At 46.8% G+C, this 21152-nt stretch overlaps 1 protein-coding gene and 1 long non-coding RNA gene across 3 annotated transcripts in view; one reads left to right on the top strand and one right to left on the bottom strand.

The window, feature by feature from the left end:
• The window catches only part of LOC307203680, a 398536-nt gene that overhangs the window by 239917 nt on the left and 137467 nt on the right, over positions 1-21152 (top strand). The gene's annotated exons all lie outside the window — the stretch shown is intronic.
• The window catches only part of ST14 (ST14 transmembrane serine protease matriptase), a 39236-nt gene that overhangs the window by 3791 nt on the left and 14293 nt on the right, over positions 1-21152 (bottom strand). For both annotated transcript variants that reach the window (XM_079954512.1, XM_079954513.1), the window contains exons 2-18: positions 20021-20180; positions 18107-18234; positions 16964-17034; positions 16197-16357; positions 14598-14633; positions 13659-13896; positions 12362-12501; positions 11148-11245; positions 10006-10115; positions 8538-8668; positions 8024-8128; positions 6690-6797; positions 6404-6517; positions 4987-5109; positions 3701-3884; positions 1930-2204; positions 380-519 (exon numbers count right to left, since the gene is read on the bottom strand). In XM_079954512.1, the coding sequence (XP_079810638.1) occupies positions 380-519; positions 1930-2204; positions 3701-3884; positions 4987-5109; positions 6404-6517; positions 6690-6797; positions 8024-8128; positions 8538-8668; positions 10006-10115; positions 11148-11245; positions 12362-12501; positions 13659-13896; positions 14598-14633; positions 16197-16357; positions 16964-17034; positions 18107-18234; positions 20021-20180 (2322 nt within the window). The remainder of the gene's footprint in view (positions 1-379; positions 520-1929; positions 2205-3700; positions 3885-4986; positions 5110-6403; positions 6518-6689; positions 6798-8023; positions 8129-8537; positions 8669-10005; positions 10116-11147; positions 11246-12361; positions 12502-13658; positions 13897-14597; positions 14634-16196; positions 16358-16963; positions 17035-18106; positions 18235-20020; positions 20181-21152) is intronic.

Here is a 21152-nt window from a genome sequence, read left to right as displayed (position 1 = left end):
CCCACAACAAACACTCTGTGAGGTGAGTGGGGCTGAGAGACTTCAAAAAAGCATGACTAGCCCAAGGTCACCCAGCAGCTGCATGTGGAGGAGCAGGGAAGCGAACCCGGTTCACCAGATTACGAGTCTACCGCTCTTAACCACTACACCACACTGGCTAGCTAATATGTTGCCAGTGCAGCACACTGCATGTTTTGTGTTGCCCGTTTTTAAGCTTTTCTGGTTTTATACGGTGCTGCATTTTGTTTCGTCGAGTCGCCTTGAGACTTTTACTGCAACCCCCCTCAATTTGTTAATGAAGTAAGTAAGAAGTCGGCAGGGCTGTATTCTGAGCTCACCACAGCCATGGCCCCCCTCTCTCCCTGCGGAAAATTCCTACCTGACAGGCATCTTTGCCGCCTGTGAGGACCCCGACACACATCATGCGGTCCGTCACGTCATTGGGCACCATCAGGGACCTGCACACGGTCTGGTTGATAACACGGATTTCAAGCTTCTGCAAGATGCTGGCACCGTTGCCTGCAGAGGACCACAGAGAAGTTGCATGGGAGTAGGGATATAGTTTATTTTTTAAAAAAAAAATATAATATTTATTAATAGGTTTTTTTTTATATTATAACATAATAAACGAAACATACAAAAAACATCACATTTCATAACATATTTTCTTATCCTTTTTGGACTTCCTCACATCTCCCTCTCCTACGTTCCAAAATGTAAAAATTAATTCAGCAATTTATCACCTTGTCCCCACCTTATCTAATTTTCCAATGTTATATCTTAAATTTTAGATATATTCATTTGACTTTTTAAAACTTTTTAGTTTAGCCTAATCATTATCTAAAAGTTGATTTTTTCCTAAATTTAGCTTATCTTCATAGTTCAGTTTATCTAATTCAATGGTGCCAAGTTGTTTGTGATCAAGCATCCTCCTTAACATTCATACAGTTTACAATATTTTTGCAAATAGTCCTTAGTAGGGATATAGTTTATTCAGGATGCTCTTTTAAGCATTTAAAAAATAAAACCAGCCCTGCTAAGCGTGCAATGGATTCTCCGATTACAAGTCACCCAGATGCACAACCCCCACAAAAACTCTTAAATGCCTTAAGAGATGCCATTGGTTCCTGCCCTCTAGTTGAATCAGGGTAGAAGCTGCTGCTTCCTTTTAATGTAAAATGTTGCCTACGATAACTTTTACATCGTCTGGAGAAACTTTATAAGATTATACAAACAATGAGGCGTACGGCGGAATGGTGCCTATGGTCTCCAGCAGGGTCTCCCAAATGTGGGTCTCCAGCTGTTTTTGGACTACAACTCCCATCATCCCTAGCTAGCAAAGACCAGTGGTCAGAGATGATGGGAACTGTAGTCCGAAAATAGCTGCAAACCCAAGTTTGGGGGGAACTCTGGTCCACAGCATAGTTTGGCGTGCATGAAACACATATTTTAATTAGCATTTTGTTCTTCTTTCCTCCTGTCTTTACATAAACCCTGCAAGACCAGTACTGCTGCTGACACAATATATATTTTCGTTAGTGGACAACAGTCCAAGCGACGGAGGTTATCGTTTTGTGCTTGTTAAGATTGTCCTATATATATATATATATATATATAACATTTTATTGCAAGACAACTTACATAAGAAATAAAAAAGAAAAAGAACAATTAGGACAGACAGACAACAGATTGTCATGATTTTAGCATATGCACTCTTGATAAAGTCTTGTGGTGGATTAAGAGAAGACTCTCTCGTTTTATCTTTGTGATATATATTTTAAATGTTGCCTCCTTCCACCAAACTGCAGATCTGCCCTTGTTTTACTCCCCTCGTCACTGCCTCTGAGTCGGAATCACAGAACTGTGGGCACCAAGAGTCGTCCAGACCAAAGGCCTACGACGCCCCCTTCACATCCCCACCCAACTCACCTGATTCTTGAGTGGCTCCCCATCCCGTCACCCACAGGGATTTGCCAACGGGGAAGTCATGGGTGACATCAGGCAGGCAGATAGGCTGGATGTATTTGTTGAATTCGACCGGGCTGGACAGCTCTGCCACAGCAATGTCGTTGTCGTAGCTGGCGTCATTGAAGTACGGATGGCGGATGACCCTCTTCAGGCCCCGCTGCTGAACGTTGCTGTTGCTCCTGTCGCCCTGGTCAAGAAGCCCCATGTAGGCTGTTATCGTCCTGTGGTCCAAATGCCTGCGGAGGAATTGGCAGGTGAGAAGATCAGGGGATGCTCTGTTCTTTTAGAGGGGGTAACCATTGCACCATGCACCCTGCGGCACTCAAGTTTGAGTTACACCCTCGACTCCCAAGGAAAGTCGTTTTGGAACAGCTGCCCATGCCTCCCCCAAATGTGCCCACTGGCCCAAAAAGGCAAGCAGTGCCAAAACTCATCTAAAGAATCCCTAGCACAGGGGTCAGCAAACTTTTTCAGCAGGGGGCCAGTCCACTGTCCCACAAACCTTGTGGGGGGTCGGATTATATTTTGAAGTGGGGGGGGGGAATCAACGAATTCCTATGCCCCACAAATAACCTAGAGATGCATTTTAAATAAAAGGGCACTCATGTAAAAACACGCTGATTCCCGGACTGTCCACGGGCTGGATTTAGAAGGCGATTGGGCCGGATCCGGCCTGGGTCTTAGTTTGCCTACCCATGCCCTAGCATCTCATCTATGTATGGCCTTTTGGTAATTACTACAATGCCAATGGTAAAAAGTATAGTCAGTCTGGTAAAGCACAATCTCATCTACCACGCCATTAAGTTGTGCGACTTCAACTATACACGGCTGGTTGAAGTCGCAGAAATTTGATCCAATGAAGGTGGAGAGCTTAGAAGCTCTATCTATGCTGGGTCTGCTTGGGTTGCCAAGTGCAAAAAGAGCTTAGAAGCTCTTCGCCTTGCTTGCTGGACGAGGTCCCCTCGGAACAGGGATTCTTGGTGTGCTGAGAATTCTCTCTCCCCCTCTATCCATTGCAGGGGAGGGGGTGGGTGGCTCCAATTATTTGGGTATACATGATTTCGTATCTATGCTGAACCCTTAGAACCGAAGCCCTGCATGAGATGCATCCATGATGCATTGCAGAAGAAGCTTTGTCTTAAGAGAATGGTAGCTTTCCAAAATTATTTGCAAAGCCCACGATGGAGGGGAAACTGGAACCAGACAATCTCCTGGGTCACAGTTTGTTCTGGTTCAGGCGTGCCAGCTCCTAGGGTGCAGGTGTCTTCAGCCTCCTCAGTATGCGCTAGCAGGAGGCTGGGCCCCCTTGATGTGGAAGGGGCAGAGGATGTGGGGCAGTGTGCTTCAGTGGCTGGCTCCTCCTGAGCGCGAGAGAGGAAGTTGCACTGAGCTCCACGTTCCGCCTCCTCCCAGCATCAGGAGAGCAACATGTGCATGACGTCACACATGCGCAACATGCACCAGGTGCATGACATTGTGTGATTGCGACATGTGTCACACTCATAATGGCACATGCGCCTCAATGCACGCTGCCCCCCCCCTCGATCTTGGGTGCAAGACAGCTCCTGTTCTGGTTTATGCGAAATTAAAACGGCAGCATCCCATGCTCCACTGGACTCAATGCACTCCCAGCACGCTACAAGATGGACCCAGAAGGCTCACCCTCAGGTTCAAGCATATATGCAGAACATAAGCCAGTCCATTACTGGAGAAATCCTAGATCTCTACCCACCTCCTCCAGTCATCCTGGAAGCAATGCGCTGCAGACACCACCCAATTCTGAGATATCAAGGAGGCCCCGCAGAAGTGACCGGTGTCCTTGGTGTGGAAGCTGACCTGCCACGGCCACTCGCCCTCTTCGGAGTCCTCCCCACCGATAATCCGGGACTGCTTGCTGTAGAAGCGCTTGCCGCAGTCTGGAAGGAGCAAGAGTCAGAACACCAACGCATGAGTAAATTTGCCCTCCTGCGATCCCCAAGCAACATCACACATCACTCCTGCTTCTAGACCCTTACAGACGGCTTCTAAACCCCCTTCCAGGTGCTGCTGAACTAAAACTCCCAGCATCCCTGTTCACTGGCCACACTGGCTGGAAGTTGTAACCCAGCAATATCCAGAAGGCCACAGGTTTCCCAGCCCTGCCTCCAAATGCTTCTGCAAAATTAACTACAAGAAAAAAGATTCCACCTAAACATTAGGAAGAACTTCCTGACAGTAAGAGCTGTTCGACAGTGGAATTTGCTGCCAAGGAGTGTGGTGGAGTCTCCTTCTTTGGAGGTCTTTAAGCAGAGGCTTGACAACCATATGTCAGGAGTGCTCTGATGGTGTTTCCTGCTTGGCAGGGGGTTGGACTCGATGGCCCTTGTGGTCTCTTCCAACTCTATGATTCTATGATTCTATGATTCTAACTGGCAGCTAGAGAGGGGTGTCATTGCAGGCATTTGCAAAACAGGCGAAATAGGCTTGTAGTAGGAACGCTTAGCATTTATATACTGCCTGAACCCTTGAAAGGGTTTCACATGCATTATCATACTGTTACAACAACCCTAGAAGCAGCCTATTGTTGCTCCTGAAGGAGCATCTCCACCCCCAACATTTAGCCCAGACACTGAGGTCCAACTCCAAGGGCCTTCTGGCAGTTCCCTCATTGCAAGAAGTAAGGTTACAGAGAACCAGACAGAGGGCTTTCTCGGTAGTAGAATGCCTTCCCATCTGATGTCAAGGAAATAAATAACTACCTGACTTTTAGAAGACATCTGAAGGCAGCCCTGTTTAGGGAAGTTTTTAATGTTTGAATGTTTTTAATATTCTGTTGGGAGTTGCCCAGAGTTGCTGGGAAAACCCAACCAGATGGGCAGGGTATAAATAGTAAATTATTGTTCTTGTTCTCTTTTACGTTTGAGACGTGAGTGACATTTCGGTCAAGTGCTCTTGGGCTGCTGACCCTCTGCTAGCCGTGCAAGAGTGCATCTCAGGTCATCGGCTTCCCAAAAGGTGACAGCTAGAACCATAACTCACTGCAATTGTCCTCGTCCGAGTTATCACTGCAGTCCTTATTCCCATCGCATTCCGGGTTCTTCTTGCTCAAGCACTGGTTATTGCGGCACTTGTAGGTGTACGTTTTGCAGGAGACGGTGTCCACTGCAAGCAAACCACAGGCAAGGAGGCTCAGCGCCAGGAAACATTTAGCACAGCAGCATTCCCTATGCTAAGCACAGAGAAATCCATGTCCATAGAGGATCTTGCTTGCGTTCAGTAAGAATCTCCCTGCTGGGGAAATTCAGAGCAGAGCAGAGAGGGACTCCAGGACCGCTGCACATCCTGGTCCCTGGAAACCATCATCCTCGTGGGGAAAGGCTGTTTGCTGCTATGCATGTCTCTATTGTTATTCGTTTCACAAAATTTATGCAATGCTTGACTGTTTTGTTTTTAAACACCCTCAAAGCGATTTACAAAAAAAAAAAAAAAAAAGGACAGAAAAATTTACAGCCCTAGTTTGCAACATACAAACATTGAAATGCTAAAACAGATTATGCCAACTTTATAAGCATATCTGGGTAGGCTTGTTTAAACAAGAATGTTTTTAGCAAGCACCGGAAAGAGCACAGTGAAGGAACCTGCTTGATATCAATAGGCAGGGAGTTCCAAGGGTAAGTGCTGCCCCCTACACAGCTAAGGCACTGAGATTTCAGGAAACCAGAACAAATACTGGGACATTGGTGTGTGTGTGGGGGGGGGGTTGTTTATCTGTCTCCCCTGCTGCCAATGAAACCTCCTCAAATTGCAGGAAGGCTGTGCTCTGCTTCTGGATTCTAAAACCAGACCTGAACTATTCAAGTGCACAAAGTGAGTTCCCCCCAGTTTTCTGGTTATTTCCTTTCATTTATTTACTAACTTTTCCTCTGTGGTGGCGTACACAGTTCTTTCCCCCTCCCTGTTGTATTCCCACAACAACCCTGGGAGGTAGGTTAGGCTGAGAGATGCTGAATGGCCCACGGTCACACCCAGGGAGTTTCATGGCCAAGTGGGGGAGATTTGAAGCCTGCTCCCTCCCAGGCCGTAGCCTGACACTCCAACCATTACCCCACAGCGGTGCCGTCCCTAGCAACTGACTGCAAGTCCCGTTCTGAGGGCCTTGGCGTAGCAGGGGTTGCTGGTGCCCCCTGAGACTGGCAGGGTGCAAGGCAAAGAAGCCAACAGTAGGGGAGGCAGCAGAGCTGATGGTGGGCAGAGCCAACTAATTTGAGTTTTGTCTCCCTCCTTCTCCTCCCTGCCAAGTTCTACAAGAGCAAGAGTGAAGCTGACAGGCAGGGACTCGCACCCTGGACTGGCTGGGAGAAGGCAGGCATCTGGGGGCTGGCATAGGGCAGACAGGGCAACAGACCCTCCCAACCCAATGATTCCTTATGGCTCCCCATTGTGCTAAGAGTCGTACCACGGCCACAGCTCCCCTCGTCACTGCCGTCGCCGCAGTCATCCTTGCCGTCGCATTTCTTGCTCTCTGGGATGCAGTTGCCATTGCTGCACCGGATGTTATTTGCCGGACATTCTGCCCAACGGAAAGAGAAGCCACAGGTCAAAATTGCAAAAAAAGAAGAAGCAAAAAGGCACCCACACAGATCCCTGGCACAGCAGAGGCAGCGGGAGGGGACAGCCCGCTCCCCCCCCCCCGCAGCCTCACATCGCTTTGACCAAGACCCCCTTTCCCAGTCCACACTCACTGCACTCAGCCTCATCGCTGCCGTCCCCACAGTCGTCCATGCCGTCGCAGAACCACAATTTCGGCTTGCAATAACCGTTCCGGCATCTGAACTGCTTCTCGGTGCAAGCTGGGAGGAAGGAGGCAGAGAAGCAGTTAAGAGAGGCAGCACAACCTGGTAATTTACAGAACAACAGGGCCCCACAGAGCGTCAGATATGGGATGGCTGAAGTAGAGTTTGGGAGAACCCAACGCTTGCACAACGAGGCACCGATCCTGACCTGGAATCTGCGAGTCATGAAGGGAAGCGTGCAAAAAGCAGGAAAAATACACTGGTGCTGGTCCAGTGCTTGTCCTACTCAGAGTAGTCCCATTGAAATCAATGAGCATGAGTAGTTATTTTATGTCTGGTTTTTTGTTTTGTTTTTACAATAATCTATAATTGCATATGGACTATGTAGATTGTCCTCACATCCTGTTTTGCAGAATTTTGTATAGCTTGCTTTTAAAAAGAAAACTTTTTTTGTAATCCATTGACTTCAGTGAGTCTACTCTGAGCAGGACCAGCATTGGAGACAACCCTCTTGGGTTTTTTCCTCAACAGGCACACGTTTCTGGAGCCTTTTAATTTATTTATCACATATTTATCCCACCTTTTCCTCCAAGGAGCTCGAGGTGGTGTACATGGTTCCTCCCCACATTTAATTCCCCACAAATGAACTTGTGAGGATGGTTAGGCTGAGAGGCAGTGACAGGCACAACAAGATCACACTCAGTGAGCTTCATGGCTGAGTGGAGATTCAAACCCTGGTCTCCCAGGTCCCAGATGAAAGGCAGTGCCCTCTCTATGCTCTTTCTATGGCAGGTCAGGACTTGCCCTTCAGCGAAGCTATGCCATTCATCTTTTGTGCCAAAAGGTCTGGAAACTACCCTTCACCACAGCAGCTGCGTTTGGTGCTGGCCACAGAATTCACCACCCAGAGAATCATGGCTTTTATTTGTGTGTTTTTAAAAGCAAGTTTCTAGACCATATGATGGCAAACATATGCATCAAATGATGTAGAAGACATTGCCTGCCAAAACCTCCTAGGCCGGAGGGTAGGTTGGGGTGTGGAAATTGGGATTTCCAGGAGTTTTATAAAGGAACATATATATATTTTTTGGCACTCCCAACAGCTCATCTTTGGAACGGTTTTTCAAACCGTATGAGGCATAGTCAAATTTGCACACTTTCACTTGGTGGCAGAAACCAGATCTGCTATAATGCAAGATCAAGGCACAAAACATACGTAGCCCCGTTCCATATCCACATTTCCAAATTCTCTCAAGGGAGCTGAGCAGAGGAGAAGGACTCACTGCAGTTTTTCTCGTCGCTGGCATCCGTGCAATCGTTGTAGCCATCGCAACGCAGGGTCTTGGCGATACAGCGGCCGGTGTTGCAGGCGAATTTGCCTGGACAGGCTGCAAGTCAGAAATTGGGGTGAAGGGAGAGAGGAGAGGTATGTTAACTCTTGCAAACAGTGCAGAGTACCAATTCCCTGCCTCCTTTTTCAATGGGGTGTTTTCAGTCTGCCCCACTGGAAGTCTCTTTCCCCTGGGAAAAGTCTCTTCCCCTTGCAACTGCTAAGGCCACCCTTGGATGCTAGAGGCCAGAAAAGGAATATCAGAAATTACTTCTGAAGGTGCAAAGGGAATGTGGTCAATAACATTTCTTTTCTCCTTCCTCCAAGCTGTGCACCAGGCGATGAACCTCTTCCATGCCCTCCTTCATCGTTTAAAAGGTCCAAATGCTTTAAGTCTCCCCCCCACATCTGACCCATCCGACCCACTCCCAGCACCTCACCCCCAACCTCACAGCATTCCCACTTACGGTCGTTGGATTGGTAGGACATGAACTCTGCCGAAAAGCCGCTGTCTACCAATGAAAGATCCGAATGGAAACGGACGGAAATCTTGTTGGTTTTGCTCAATATTACAAATTGCTTCTTCTCACCGCAGTACCTGAAGGGATCACACGGAGGCAGGGAGCCAATGAGAGGAGAGACAGTCCTTTTTTTAAGACAACATCATTCCAAACACAGACACTGAGGTGGACAAGGGTTTCCCCATTCCTCCCCACCATAAGAGAGCAAGCCCATTGCACAAGACAGTATATACAAGACTAGTCCTGCCCAGTCACTGAATTGCTGCACTAAGGAGCTGGTTTCCCTGAACAGTATGGGAACCTAAGGCTCTCTCCAGAACCTCCTTGTCCCATCTGAGCCTGCCTGTGCATTGAGCTCAGCCTCAGATGCTCTGCTCTCCACCCTGTCACCATTAGAGGTTCAATGGAGAGCATAGCAGACGGGAGCTTTTTAGTGGTAGCACCACAGTCAGGTTTTCTGAAAACCTATTTGTATATATGCCTTTGCCAACTCTCACTATGACTCCCATCATCTCTGACAGCTATGCCGTCTGGGGCTTTTTAAATGAAAACAGTGCTCTTTATGTTAAACGATTTGCCGTTTTAAGCTGTTTTAATATAGTGCTTGCCATTCCTCTTTAAAACTGTACATTTTGTTTTGTTTTTCTAATTATTTTTATTAAACACTTTCTTGGGTTACAAAAGCACACACAGCGTCTCTGCTTTCAGTTCTTAAGAGTCCCTTTTGGAACTGGTGTCTTTAATGCCCATTTATTTCAGAGCTGCAGTACTCTGCAGATATTTTCCGATTTAAGGCTGCAAACCCGGTCCAGCCCCACTGCCAGCAGCAGCAGCAGCTGGCAAGAGATGTGCCACTACAGCATCCCCGGGGATGCCAAGGCCATGTGGAGGAGCGGTGCCCCTGAGCTACGCTGACTTTGACCCTGTCCTGGCCCAGGATGGGACCCTGAAGCCTTTGGGCAGGGAGCCAGGTCTCTTTCCTGCCAACATTCACATTCCAGCTCCTTCTAAGAAATCACAGCCTCAGTGGGTTGGGGGTCCCCAGATCCAATAGTTAGCTCTAACTTTAAAAAAAAACCAATAACACTTGAGCTTATTTATAACATAACCAAGTAGAACAACAGGTGCCAAATAAAACAAAAGCAGAAACCAGACCTAAGCACATCGGAACAAATTTCCATACCAAAACCCAATGTGATAAATTAATACAATAAATTGCAAATTGGGTTTACATTATCCTTTTCTTTCCACCCCAAAATATTATATAAAGGCTCCGTTTCTCCATAAAGCCATCGCCTTGTTGTCTGCCATCTCTATTTCTCACCATCTGTGTAAACCTAGCCAGGCAGACCACATCCCAGATTTTAGTTTCACCCCTTATCTCACGCCCAGTTTTGGCACTTAGCTCTCTTACTTGACGTTGTTGACTTCCACATAGTCTTTGGGGCAGGAATTGAGTGGGATGCCAGGCTCTGCAAGAAAGAAGTTGTTGAAGCGCACCTTCGCTCTCTTCTCCGTGGGGACCTGAGGACAAGATGTGGGTGGTGGGAAAAGAGATGAGGGACTCAGCTACACCCAGTCAACTATGTCATTGTAACTGCATTACAAACATGTGACACCAGAGGGCGCTGTAGAGCAGCCCACATCAACTATGGGATTTTTCATTGAGTTTTAGAACGCATTTTTTTCTTTCTATTTTAACTTTACAAAGTTGTTGTTGTACTTCACCAGATCTTAACCTATTACAGTATTTGTAAGAACAGATTCTAAATATCGTTGAATTTGTCCATGGCAAGTCTGCATTATTATGCAAGTTCTTGATATGTTGCGAGTTTATATAAGTCTTTGATCCAATTGTAGAAGGGAGCCTCAACCTCGCCCCTCCAGATGTTTTTGGCCTACAACTCCCATGATCCCTAGCTAGCAGGACCAGTGGTGAGTGATGATGGGAACTATAGTCTCAAAACATCTGGAGGGCCTGGTTTAGGGCTTTAAAGTCAACACCAACACTTTGAATTGTGCTGGGAAATATACCTCCAAGCTACTTTGGTAACAGAGCATCAGATTAAAAAGAACAACCACCACCATGTATCTTTCTTGGGAGCAACCAGAGGCTAAGAGCAGCCTGACAGACCAGGACAATGGTGCACAAACTCCTCTTGTTTCCCCACAGCAGCCAACCTGAGCACATGCTTTGAAAACTGGAAGCCAGTAATACGGAAACAAGTGCTAACACGGCGTGGAATTCCACTGTATTTCCGAAAGTGGCTTTTACGTCGTATGGGAGCTCAAATATAACACGGAAATCAACAGTAAGTGAAACGTTGGGGTAATAGAATGGGCTGCCCATGGGAATGCAGCCGTCTTCTGTTTGTTAAATTGTTTTGGGTGGTTTTCAAAATTTATTGATACGGCGTGCAAGCTGCTTTCTTCCCCCAACACACACACACAAGCGCACACACAGCTGCATGTTGCAATATGCTTTGGCCCCAGCTCACTGTGCAAAGGCAGCAGTTAAACTAAGTCAGGTCCAAGTAAGAAAGGAGCTGCTCTTACCACTATATTCCAGACACAATCCATACCAGGAGGATAGTGGGCTGGGTAATAAGGAGAGGAGAAGGTTCCGGATATTGCCGTCAAATCTGCGCCACAATCTAGAATAAGCGGGATGGAAGCAAACAAAGGAAGTGAGCCCTACTTCTGAAGCTGCAAGGACAAGCCGACAGGAAGAGAGACGTGGGCAGAATGTCCTTAATGAGGGTAAGCCGGTCTCCGGAGGTACCAGATAGGCCTGGATAGGACTCAGGAGACCAATTACGCCTCACCTGTTCACATCTGTCCTCTGACTCAGCCCCATGCGCATCTCTTGTTAGAAGGCATCGTTAGAGCAGAAGCAAGATGCTATTTATTGCCCAGTTGTTCCAAGACAAAAAAAGGGAAAATTATGCCCCAGCTTCCCTCTTACAAAAGGATGGATTACCCACAAGATGATTTTCGGCCGTAGATGCTTTTTAACCCAACCTTCTCCTCTATAACTCAATCTTCCATAATCAGGGGTGGGGAGCCTCAGGCCGCAGGGGCAGAATGTGGCCCCTCCAGGCTTCTGCATCCGGCCCCCTGAAGTTTCCCCAGGTCAAACCCCTCACTGCCCCTGCCCACACCAGGAGTTTTCACCTGGCAGGACTGTGCCCTCGGAGCGTGACTCTTGCGCAAGGGCAGGGAGATGTGGGAGCACAGAAACTAGCCTACTGCACAAAGGTAAAATTCGCATTCATTGCTCTGCCTGCTTTTGCCTCTAGACCCTCCCACCAACAGCATGCGGCCCTTGGTAAGTTTCCCAGAAGGGAATGTGGCCCTTGGGTTAGAAATAGACTATATATGTTCGTGAATGTAAGTGGCCTTTGCTTTTTAGCAGGGATTCCTGCATTGCAGGGGTTGGACTAGTTTGTTATTGTTTAGTCGTGTCTGACTCTTCATGACCCCATGGACCAGAGCACGCCAGGCACTTCTGTCTTCCACTGCCTCCCGCAGAGGACTAGTTAAGTGTTTCCCAAACTTAGGTCTCCGGCTGTTTTGGGACTACAGTTCCCATCATCCCTGACCACTGGTCTTGCTAGCTAGGGATGATGGAAGTTGTAGTACCAAAACAGCTGGAGACCCAAGTTTGGGAAACACTGAACTAGAGGATCCTTAAGGCTCCTTCCAACTCTACAATGTTATGAATGGACAGGCAGACAGATAGACAAGAAGTGGCTGCCAAGGGCTCTTACGTTTTTTCTTTGGCATCTGGAAGAACTCTGCCTTGAACCCGGGATACCGCTCTGTGGCATCTGTGATCAGCATGACCAGGAGAACATTTGTAGAGGAGACAAAGGTCAGGTTGTAGGATGGTCCGTAGCTGCCACACAGCCTGGGAGGGAGGAAAACACCAAGTGGTGGGTGAGGGGAAGAGAAAAGAGAGTCTACCACCCAACAGCCACTCTTTGCAGCTGCTCCTCTTCCTCCATATTGGAAGTGGGCTTAAGAACCACAAAGTTCATTCGGGAGATGAGCAACGAGAGCTACGGTTGCTCCCAATGAATCCAAAGCCCACCACAATACCATATCCTTGCGATTGGCCCCTCCACCTCTTGACACTGGATCTGGGGGGCACCAGGAAAAAGCTGCTCTTTAGCATTGCAACCATTTTCATTTTAACTATTAGAAGGATGCCGCGTAAAAAAACCAAAGATGTTAATGTTAGCTGATTTTAATCGAGCCATTGGCACATTGCATTGTAATTTGTTTGCAAGGAGAAAGAAAAACTCTGATCCTAAACCTCCACTGCCTTGCGGGACATCTTCAGAATAATAGTAATAAATAGTATTAAATAAATAAATAAATAAATAAAACCCTTGCTGGTACCTTTCCTGGGAAAATCAGAGGCTCACTATGTCAGGTTCCTACTGGAAGACTGGACAAACGCTAGAACATTAGCAGTGGCGAAGTTTTTATCGGTGGTTGCAAGAACCAATGATCCCTATCTTTAAGTCTGAACAAAATGCTTGTTTAACCTGGAAGTAGGCTGTCTGAATTGTGCATTGCTTTGTAACGATTTGTTGGGTCTCTGGACCGTAATAAAGATTGATTGACTTATACCCTGCCCACCTGGCTGGGCCTCCCCAACCACTGGGTGGCTTCCAACAGGATATTAAAAACACAATAAAAGATCAAACATTAAAACTTCCCTAAGCAGGGCTGCCTTCAGAGGATAAGGCCCAAGAGTGAACCCTATACAACTCCAGAGTGGAGACCCTGAGATGGTTGGATGGCACCTTGTACCCTTCCTTCGGGCATTTCCTGCAGGCAAGCTGGTGCCAGGCTGGTACTGCTCTGCTTTTGAACCTTGTACCTTCTCTGCTCCTGAGCTATGGGCCCTTCTCTCTGTACCGCAAAGAGCCTTTGAAACTTAAAAGCGGCCAGCAAGAGCAGAAGCTGAGCCCACCGTCTCCTTCCAGGCGTGCCACGAATGCTTGCTGCCCCTGCACTTCAGAGGATTCATTCAACGGGGAAGGGCAGCCGACTTACTTTACCAGCGCGTGGGCTTCGACGGGGCTCAGCGTGTCGTACACCTTGACAAAGTCGTTCCCCACGTTGCAGGGCTCCAAGTCGAACGTCGTGAAGGTCAGGCTGATGACGGAATCGGCGTCGGCTCTCAGGACCCAGAGGCATCGCGCATTGGACGGGTAGGCGCTGTTTGGGAACCCGGGCGTGGTGAAGCTGGTGACCACGCCCTCTTTCGCATGCAAGGCATAGCTGCAGCTGTCTGAGAAGGTGGGGAGAGAGGGAGGGAGGAGGAGGAGGAGGAGGGGGTCTCAATAGGGAGAATGCAAAAGCAATGAAGGACCAGGCGGTCCATTTCAAACAAAGTCCCAAGAAAGAGTTCAACAGGGCAGGATACTAAATTGAGGCCAAATGGTTAAAAAAACCCACCATGTTCACCAATATGCTTGGCTATTATAGGGGGAAATAAACGCTCCTAAAACCTGCATGATTTTTGGTCATGCAATTTAAACTCTTTCCCCTCATGTTAAGAAGAGGACATTTTCACAATGCTTGGGGCATGCTTTTGGTCCCCCCCTCCCCAATTTTTGCTTGCTAAATAAACCAGGTTGGGTGGGCAAGGAAGAATAGGTAAGAGTTGGTCGTGCAAGGCTGAAGTCTGTCCAGCTCTGTTTGCACCTCTAAAACCCCCAAATGTCAAAAACAAGGCATTAAGAAGCGGCTTCTCTGTCTCCAAAGCAAATTCATCTTAGGAAGCTTCGCTTGAGGAAACCAACCCAGCCACAAAACTGATTTGGACTCTGCAGAGGCTGTTCTGAGTGGGTTGCCCTTCATAACTTAGCAGAGCCTTGTTCCCCAGACTCGGACGCTCCTGTCTCTCCCAGACGGAGAGGAGGAAAAGGCCCCCTTGTACAGACGACGCAATGAGTCTTGTATGGCTACAAAACCAATCACAGTACTTACTGTCCCGTTTTGCCTTAATGATATCTGGATCAGAAGCTAGGAGTTAAAGAGAGAGAGAGAGAAAATACATTAATTGTGCAGGCCCCGTTGTAGGGGGAACCCAGCCTGTCTGCATTCCCTGGAGACACAAAGGTTGGCTCATCTCTCCCCCTACTTTGATGGACTCAAATGCAAGGATCCTTTGTGAGAATGTAGAAGTGGATGAGTCACCATGACTCAGCCAAAAAGATGTATTTCATTTCATTGTTGTGGATTTCCCTCCCCAAAAATCCACCCGACACCGCAGTCTGTACTGCAGACCCATAAATAAACTTCTGAAGTACGAATGAAGTAACATTCTTATAGCTCCTCAGTTAGCAAGTTTTGCTGCAGGAACATTTTTAATTAGGATGGTTTTGGCAGGGGGCAGGGAGATATTACCATCAGAATCGGTGCACAGGGTGGGGGGGGCAGTGGGGGTAGGGGAGGCAATCTTTACATTCCTTATTCTGAAGAGAAAATTCAAATGTCCTCTGGACCTTTAATATGCCAGCCCCAGGCCTCTCTCCCCCACCGGAACCCCTCATTATAAGGGTGCAATATTTAAATTTACTCATTCCATAAAATGTATACGCTGCTTGATTGTTAAAAAACAACAACTCCTCCTTGAAGGGGTTTACAGCAAAAGATAAAACAATAACATTATCAATAAGAAAAGTGAGTTAAAATAAAAATAAGACTAAAAACAGATTAAAACTCACATCAACTTTCTTAACATGTGGGTAGGCTTGTCTAAAGAAGAACGTTTTTAGCAGACGCCAGAAAGACGACTGCAAAGGCACCTGCCTGGATCAATAGGCAGGGCGTTCCAAAGTGCGAGTGCCACGACACAGGAAGAATGAGTTCTTACAAACATGGAACAGGTATTATGGGGCACCTATAATAGTGTAGCCTTTAAACAAAACAACATTTTTGAAACAAAAGAAAAGCCTTTGTGTCTTACCCTAAATAAAAGAAACCTCTTAAAGTTCCCTGATAAAGCTCAGAAATGCACAAGCACCTCGGCCGTTTTGTACCTGACCATTGACCAAATCTGTCGGAAGCCCCAATAAACCCTTGCCCTGAGTCCTAACTTTTTGCAGATGTTGAGCAGTTAGGAAAAGTTTGGAGAACCGATCTTTTAAAAGGGAAAGTTCTCCAAACTGTTCCTAACCACTCAGCAACTGCAGAATGTTAGGACTTAGGGCATGGGTGAATTGGGCCTTCCGAATGGCTGAGTCTCCAACCCATAACAGCCCAAGGACTCAGCTACATTAGTCAAAATACAGCGTTATAAATGCGTTATAACACTGTGACACCAGATGGCGGTGTAGAGCTGAAATGACCTTTTCAATTGTGAGCTTTACAATGGTTTTTAGCAGATCGTTTTCAGAGCGTTTGTTTGATAGCCGTGCAGATCTAGCCCTAGTCAGCCACTATGTCTTCCCCACACATATTTGGCTCTCATTTTCCAAAGCCAAATAGGCAGCTGAAATTTCCTATGGGATGAAACACTCAGGTTCTCACAATCAAGGCTGAGGTGACTGAACAGGAGGTGGGGAGAAGAGAAAAGAGACTTACGGAAAGCGACGACCGTCTCAACTCGCATTTCATAGCTCCCCCTCTGTTTCATCCCTGCCTCATTTGAAGCCTGGATGTTGGCCATGGCCCTGTCAAGCGCTTCCACATTGTGTTTAGGGACACTGAACTCTGACCAGTAGTAGGCTATAATGCTGCCCTCGCTGCTCGGAGAGGAGGAAAAAGAGGCAGATTAGGAATCTGGACCAAACCATCAGGGTTGCAAAGAAAATCACAGAATTGTAGAGTCGGAAGGGACCCAAAGGGTTGCAGAAAGCCTTGGCCAACCCTGACTGCCCCAATCACTATAATCCAGAGCTTTCCAAACTGTGCGTCACGACACGTCAGTGTGTCTGCTGCAGTGTGTAGGTGTGTCGCGCAAACGCTCCCCACACTCCTCCCAGGGCTGGAAAGGGGTTAGTTTGACCTCCGGTTTGCTAGGAAAACTGAATCACTATGTCACGAAATGATGCACGTCCGAAAGGTTTGGAAAGGTCTGCTATAATCTATTGTGAATATTGGTTTCCCTAAGGCCTGGCTCTCTCAAACACACTAGCAGGACAACAGAGGCCATGTTGCAAAGGAGTCTCATTTAAGGGATTTTTGCCCCATTACTGTGGCAAACCCATGTTTGGAAGAGCAAGTATGAGTTTGCAGACACTGTGTTTTCCACACAGCTGGGGGTTTTTCCTGCCTTATTAGAAATTATTTTAAATGACATTTTAAACAACAATTCTGAGTGGTTTTTCTTAAACTTGGTCATTACCCACCTGAACGCGACGATCTGAGTTTCCTTGTGAAAAGGACTGACATCCTGATTATTTTTATAGATGTTTATAAGCTAAAGATGAGAAAAAAGGTTACAGTTTAGTGTAAATAAAGGAACAGGTAGATGACTAGCAAATTCAGAGGTCAGTAGGGAACCACACTTTCTGGCTATAACTGTTTTGTCACCGTCGTCAGATTCTATAGGCCAACCAAATACAGGTTATAGCTCAGAACAAACAAAAACGGACAGGTCTCAAAAACGTATCATAGCACGTATGATTAAAACATTATAAAACACTTCACAGATATACATAAATGGAGGGAAATGGCGGGAAACTCCAGACGCAAGACTCTAGGGTTTTCCTGAGTTGCGAGGTTTTTAGCGCAAACTTCTCTGTGTCAAACGTAACTGGTTTGTTTGAGCTAGATAGCAGGTAATTGATTCTATTGATGTCACTAAAGCTGGCAATCAACTTGAGGGGTTTCTTTAAGTATTTAGCCCTCGGAATTTCATATACAGTACAACATATAATGAATAGTGTCCTCAACTGACAGACATACACAGCTGCAGAGGCACTGTTCTCGGGGTGTTTTTATATTGTCCTTCCAGGAAGTTGCTTTGGGCTGCAAGTTGAGCTTGTCTCTAGGAATCCAAGGGTCGTCATCTCAGCGGATTCCAAAACGTGGAATCCACTGATTGGAAAAGCATGGGGGGGGGGAGTGGCTTTATTACATTTAAGTAATAAGAGCATTTAAGTCAATTGAGCTTCTCTTGGGTACGTCTCACAATAAAGCAGTTCAAGTGAGAAAGCATCAAACCAGAACCATCTTTGGTTTGAAAGGATGTATACAGAAGTAAGATTTAAGGTTGAAAAGAGGGAGGGTGGGGTTCACCTTGCTTGAGCCCAGAAGCATGCAAACCCTGCAGCCCTCCAAACATTGTCAAACTACAACTCCTCGGCCCCTGGCCATGCTGGGTGGGGCTGATGGGAGCTGGCGTCATTTAGTTCAGTCCTGTGTCTCCAGCCCAACACACCAGAGATGCCCATGCAGATGGGCGGGGTATAAATAATAAATATTATTATTATGCTACACAATCAGTGACATTTCGCCAAGTTTGCCCTATGAGTTCAGGAGCTGCTTACCATTTTCTTCACCTCCCTGGCCAAGTCAGCGAATTCAGGGGAGTTGGAATTCTCGTAAGCATCGATGAAGTTGCGCCCCACGAGTCTCAGGTGGCCATTGTAGACTTTCTGCACAGGGGCATTCCTGTCTAAGAGAAGCCATATTGCGGGTGAAAGATAAGAACAGTGTTTAATGGAGCCTGCTCTACACCTACAGGTCTAGAGGTGCCTGGAACAAATGGGCTCCAGTTATTATTATTTTTATTTGGACAGTTCTGCCTCAGTCCAATTGCTCCAAATCCAGAGAAGCCTTTATTTCCTGGGTGCCCATTAACAGAACCAAGCAACACACTCCTTTGACTTCCGTTCTTGCAGCTCTGCAATCTGGTTTTCAAGGAGGCATTTTCAACACATACTATCCGGCAGGTTTTGTGAGTGGTTCCCAATATATAGAGATCTGCACTCAGGGTTCTACGTTTTTATTATCATTCTTCCCCAAAGACCCCACTGGATCAAGTTCACCCCTTTTGGTGAATTAATTAAACCATGGGATTTCAAATAAATGTGCAATTAATTGCTACTGTTTTTAATTTCAATGCGCTATTCTCTTTTTTAGTGGGTCACGCAAACCACTACAGTCATACCTTGGATCCTGAACGCCTTGTGAGTCAAACGTTTTGGCTCCCGAACGCCGCAAACCAGGAAGTGACTGTTCCAGTTTGTGAACGTTTTTTGGAACCCAAATGTCCGACGCAGCTTCCGATTGGCTAAAGGAGCTTCCTGCAGCCAATCGGAAGCTGTGCCTTGGTTTCCAAACATTTTGGGAAGTCGAGCGGTCTTCCGGAACGGATTCTGTTCGACTTCCAAGGTATCACTGTATTCTGAATCATGCTTTTGATAGGGTAGAGTAGAGGGCATTGGGGATGAATTTCTGAAACCCAGGTGGCAGGGCCCTGGAAAAGGTTGGGAAACACTAATCTAAAGTGTAAGCTCCTTGGGGCGAAGACCACTATTAGCTTATGCACATTGCTGGTGCTTATGAATAATAAAATCAATAGTCTTCTTCAAGTTGTGGTGTGTTTAGCATCTTGGTTATACAACTTCTGCCACATGCAGCCAACAGTTATTTAATTTTGTGCAACACACACACACGCCTGGTGACTGAATCTACATTCTTCTGTTTTGGCTGGTATGGTTTTACTTGTTTTTACAACTGTAATTGTTTTTAGAACTAACTGTATATCAGATAGACAATGGACGTATAAACCTGAATCCCACTCTGAAGGGTTGGGGAAAACTCCATAGCAGGCTTGGGGGTCTGGGGGGCACACAAGGGGGTGGAGGTTCCACAGCATGAGCAGCTGTCATTCAGCTCACGCAGTGATTCGGCTGGATTTTAAGTTTAAATTGGCTTAGTCAGCAGGTCAATAAACTAAAGCTTTGGCCAACTGATCCACCAAGGGAAATGTTTTAATTGGTGGGGTTGCCTATTGAGGACAGATGATATTCCCAGCCTGCTCCAATGTGTCCTTGTAACAGAGAATAAAAATTTTAAAGGTGGCAAAAAACTTTATTTATTGAACTGCGGTTTCTCCCCTGCTTCTTCCAATATCTTTAAAAGGCAGGAGGTTTTCATAACTGATGATTTTTACAAGGAAAGGGCTTTTAATAGTGCTGCACTGGTTTGTTTTTTTATTATGACCTGTATTTCAGTAGATTAGTTTTTTATATTGTTTTGATTCTATCAGCGCCAAATTGTTTTTTTTCCTTAATGATGATCTTTTATATGTTTTTAGCTTTCTGCATTTTAGCTGTCTTGCTTAATTTGTGTAAGCCTGCCTTGAATCCCAGTCTGGGCAGAAAGGCGAGATCTAAATAATCATAATCATAATACCATGCGGCAACCCCACAACTTGCAAACTTGGGCTCACTTACATCTAAAGTGCCAAACCAGGAACCCAGCAAGCAGGGAGAGGAGGAGACAGACCAGGACGATGGCTATCGCCGCTATGCAGCGCTTGGGACCCCTCTTCTCCACCTTCTTGGCGTTCATGGTGGGGAGGAACTCCAACCCTTCTTCCAGGCCGTTCATATCCTAGGGCGAAGCAAACACAGAATCAGGCTGCCATCCCAACAAGGCGCCCATGTACTCCTCCCTCCTGCAGATCCCCAACCCCAACGACAGGGCCGGCCCAAGATATTTTGCTGCTGAAACAGGGGAGCTCAGCCAATGACAGTCATACCTCAGGTTAAATATGCTTCAGGTTGAGCGTTTTCAGGTTACACTCTGCGGCGACCAGGAAGTAGCAGAATGCGTTACTTCTGGGTTTTGCTGCTTGCGCATGCACAGACGCTCAAAATGACGTCACGCGCATGCACGGAAGCGGCAAATTGCGACCCGCAGATGCGGGTTGCGTTTGCTTCAGGATGCGAACGGGGCTCTGGAACGGATCCTGTTCACATCCAGAGGTACCGCTGTATTACTGTTTATTGAATTTATGAATCACTCTACATGCAACGAATACCCAAGAGAATCTGTTTCCGCAGCTGAGGAAAGAAAGCCCACAAGCACCTCTTTAAAAAACAGAAATTGAACAGCCAATGCAGCTCTCTTTTCACAGCGCCCCAAAATTAGCCGTGTTGGAGTCAGCTGCCTCACCGTGCCCAATGGGAGGATGGCCCTCTCCCAGAGTGTGGATTCTGTTCCGTGGATCAGCGTGACAATATTGGAGCGCTCTGCTCTACACGGCCTTGTGGCATCAGGCTAAAAGGTCTCTCCCCAAATCCAGAGCCATCCAGTTGTTTTGAACCGCAGCTCCCAGGAGATCCAGACAAAACATCTGGAGGTTGAGGAGAGGGCCGGGGACTAGTCGAAATTCCTTTTCCTAGCATAATTCTTGAGGCTCCCAAGCAAGGCAAGAAGGCAACAAAAGTGCCTTGAAGTGGAGCAGGGAGGAAACCATAAGGTATACAGCCCTTGCCCATGGGAGTTCCATTTTTTAAAAAATTGTATTTGATTCGATTCATGAATCGTTGTCCACAGAATTCCTAGGAGACATGTCAGAGT

This window comes from Podarcis cretensis (genome assembly GCF_951804945.1).
Source record: "Podarcis cretensis genome assembly, chromosome: 15".
NCBI lineage: Eukaryota > Metazoa > Chordata > Lepidosauria > Squamata > Lacertidae > Podarcis > Podarcis cretensis.
Note: the sequence above shows the minus strand (reverse complement) of the source record. Positions and strands in the feature narration are given on the sequence as shown.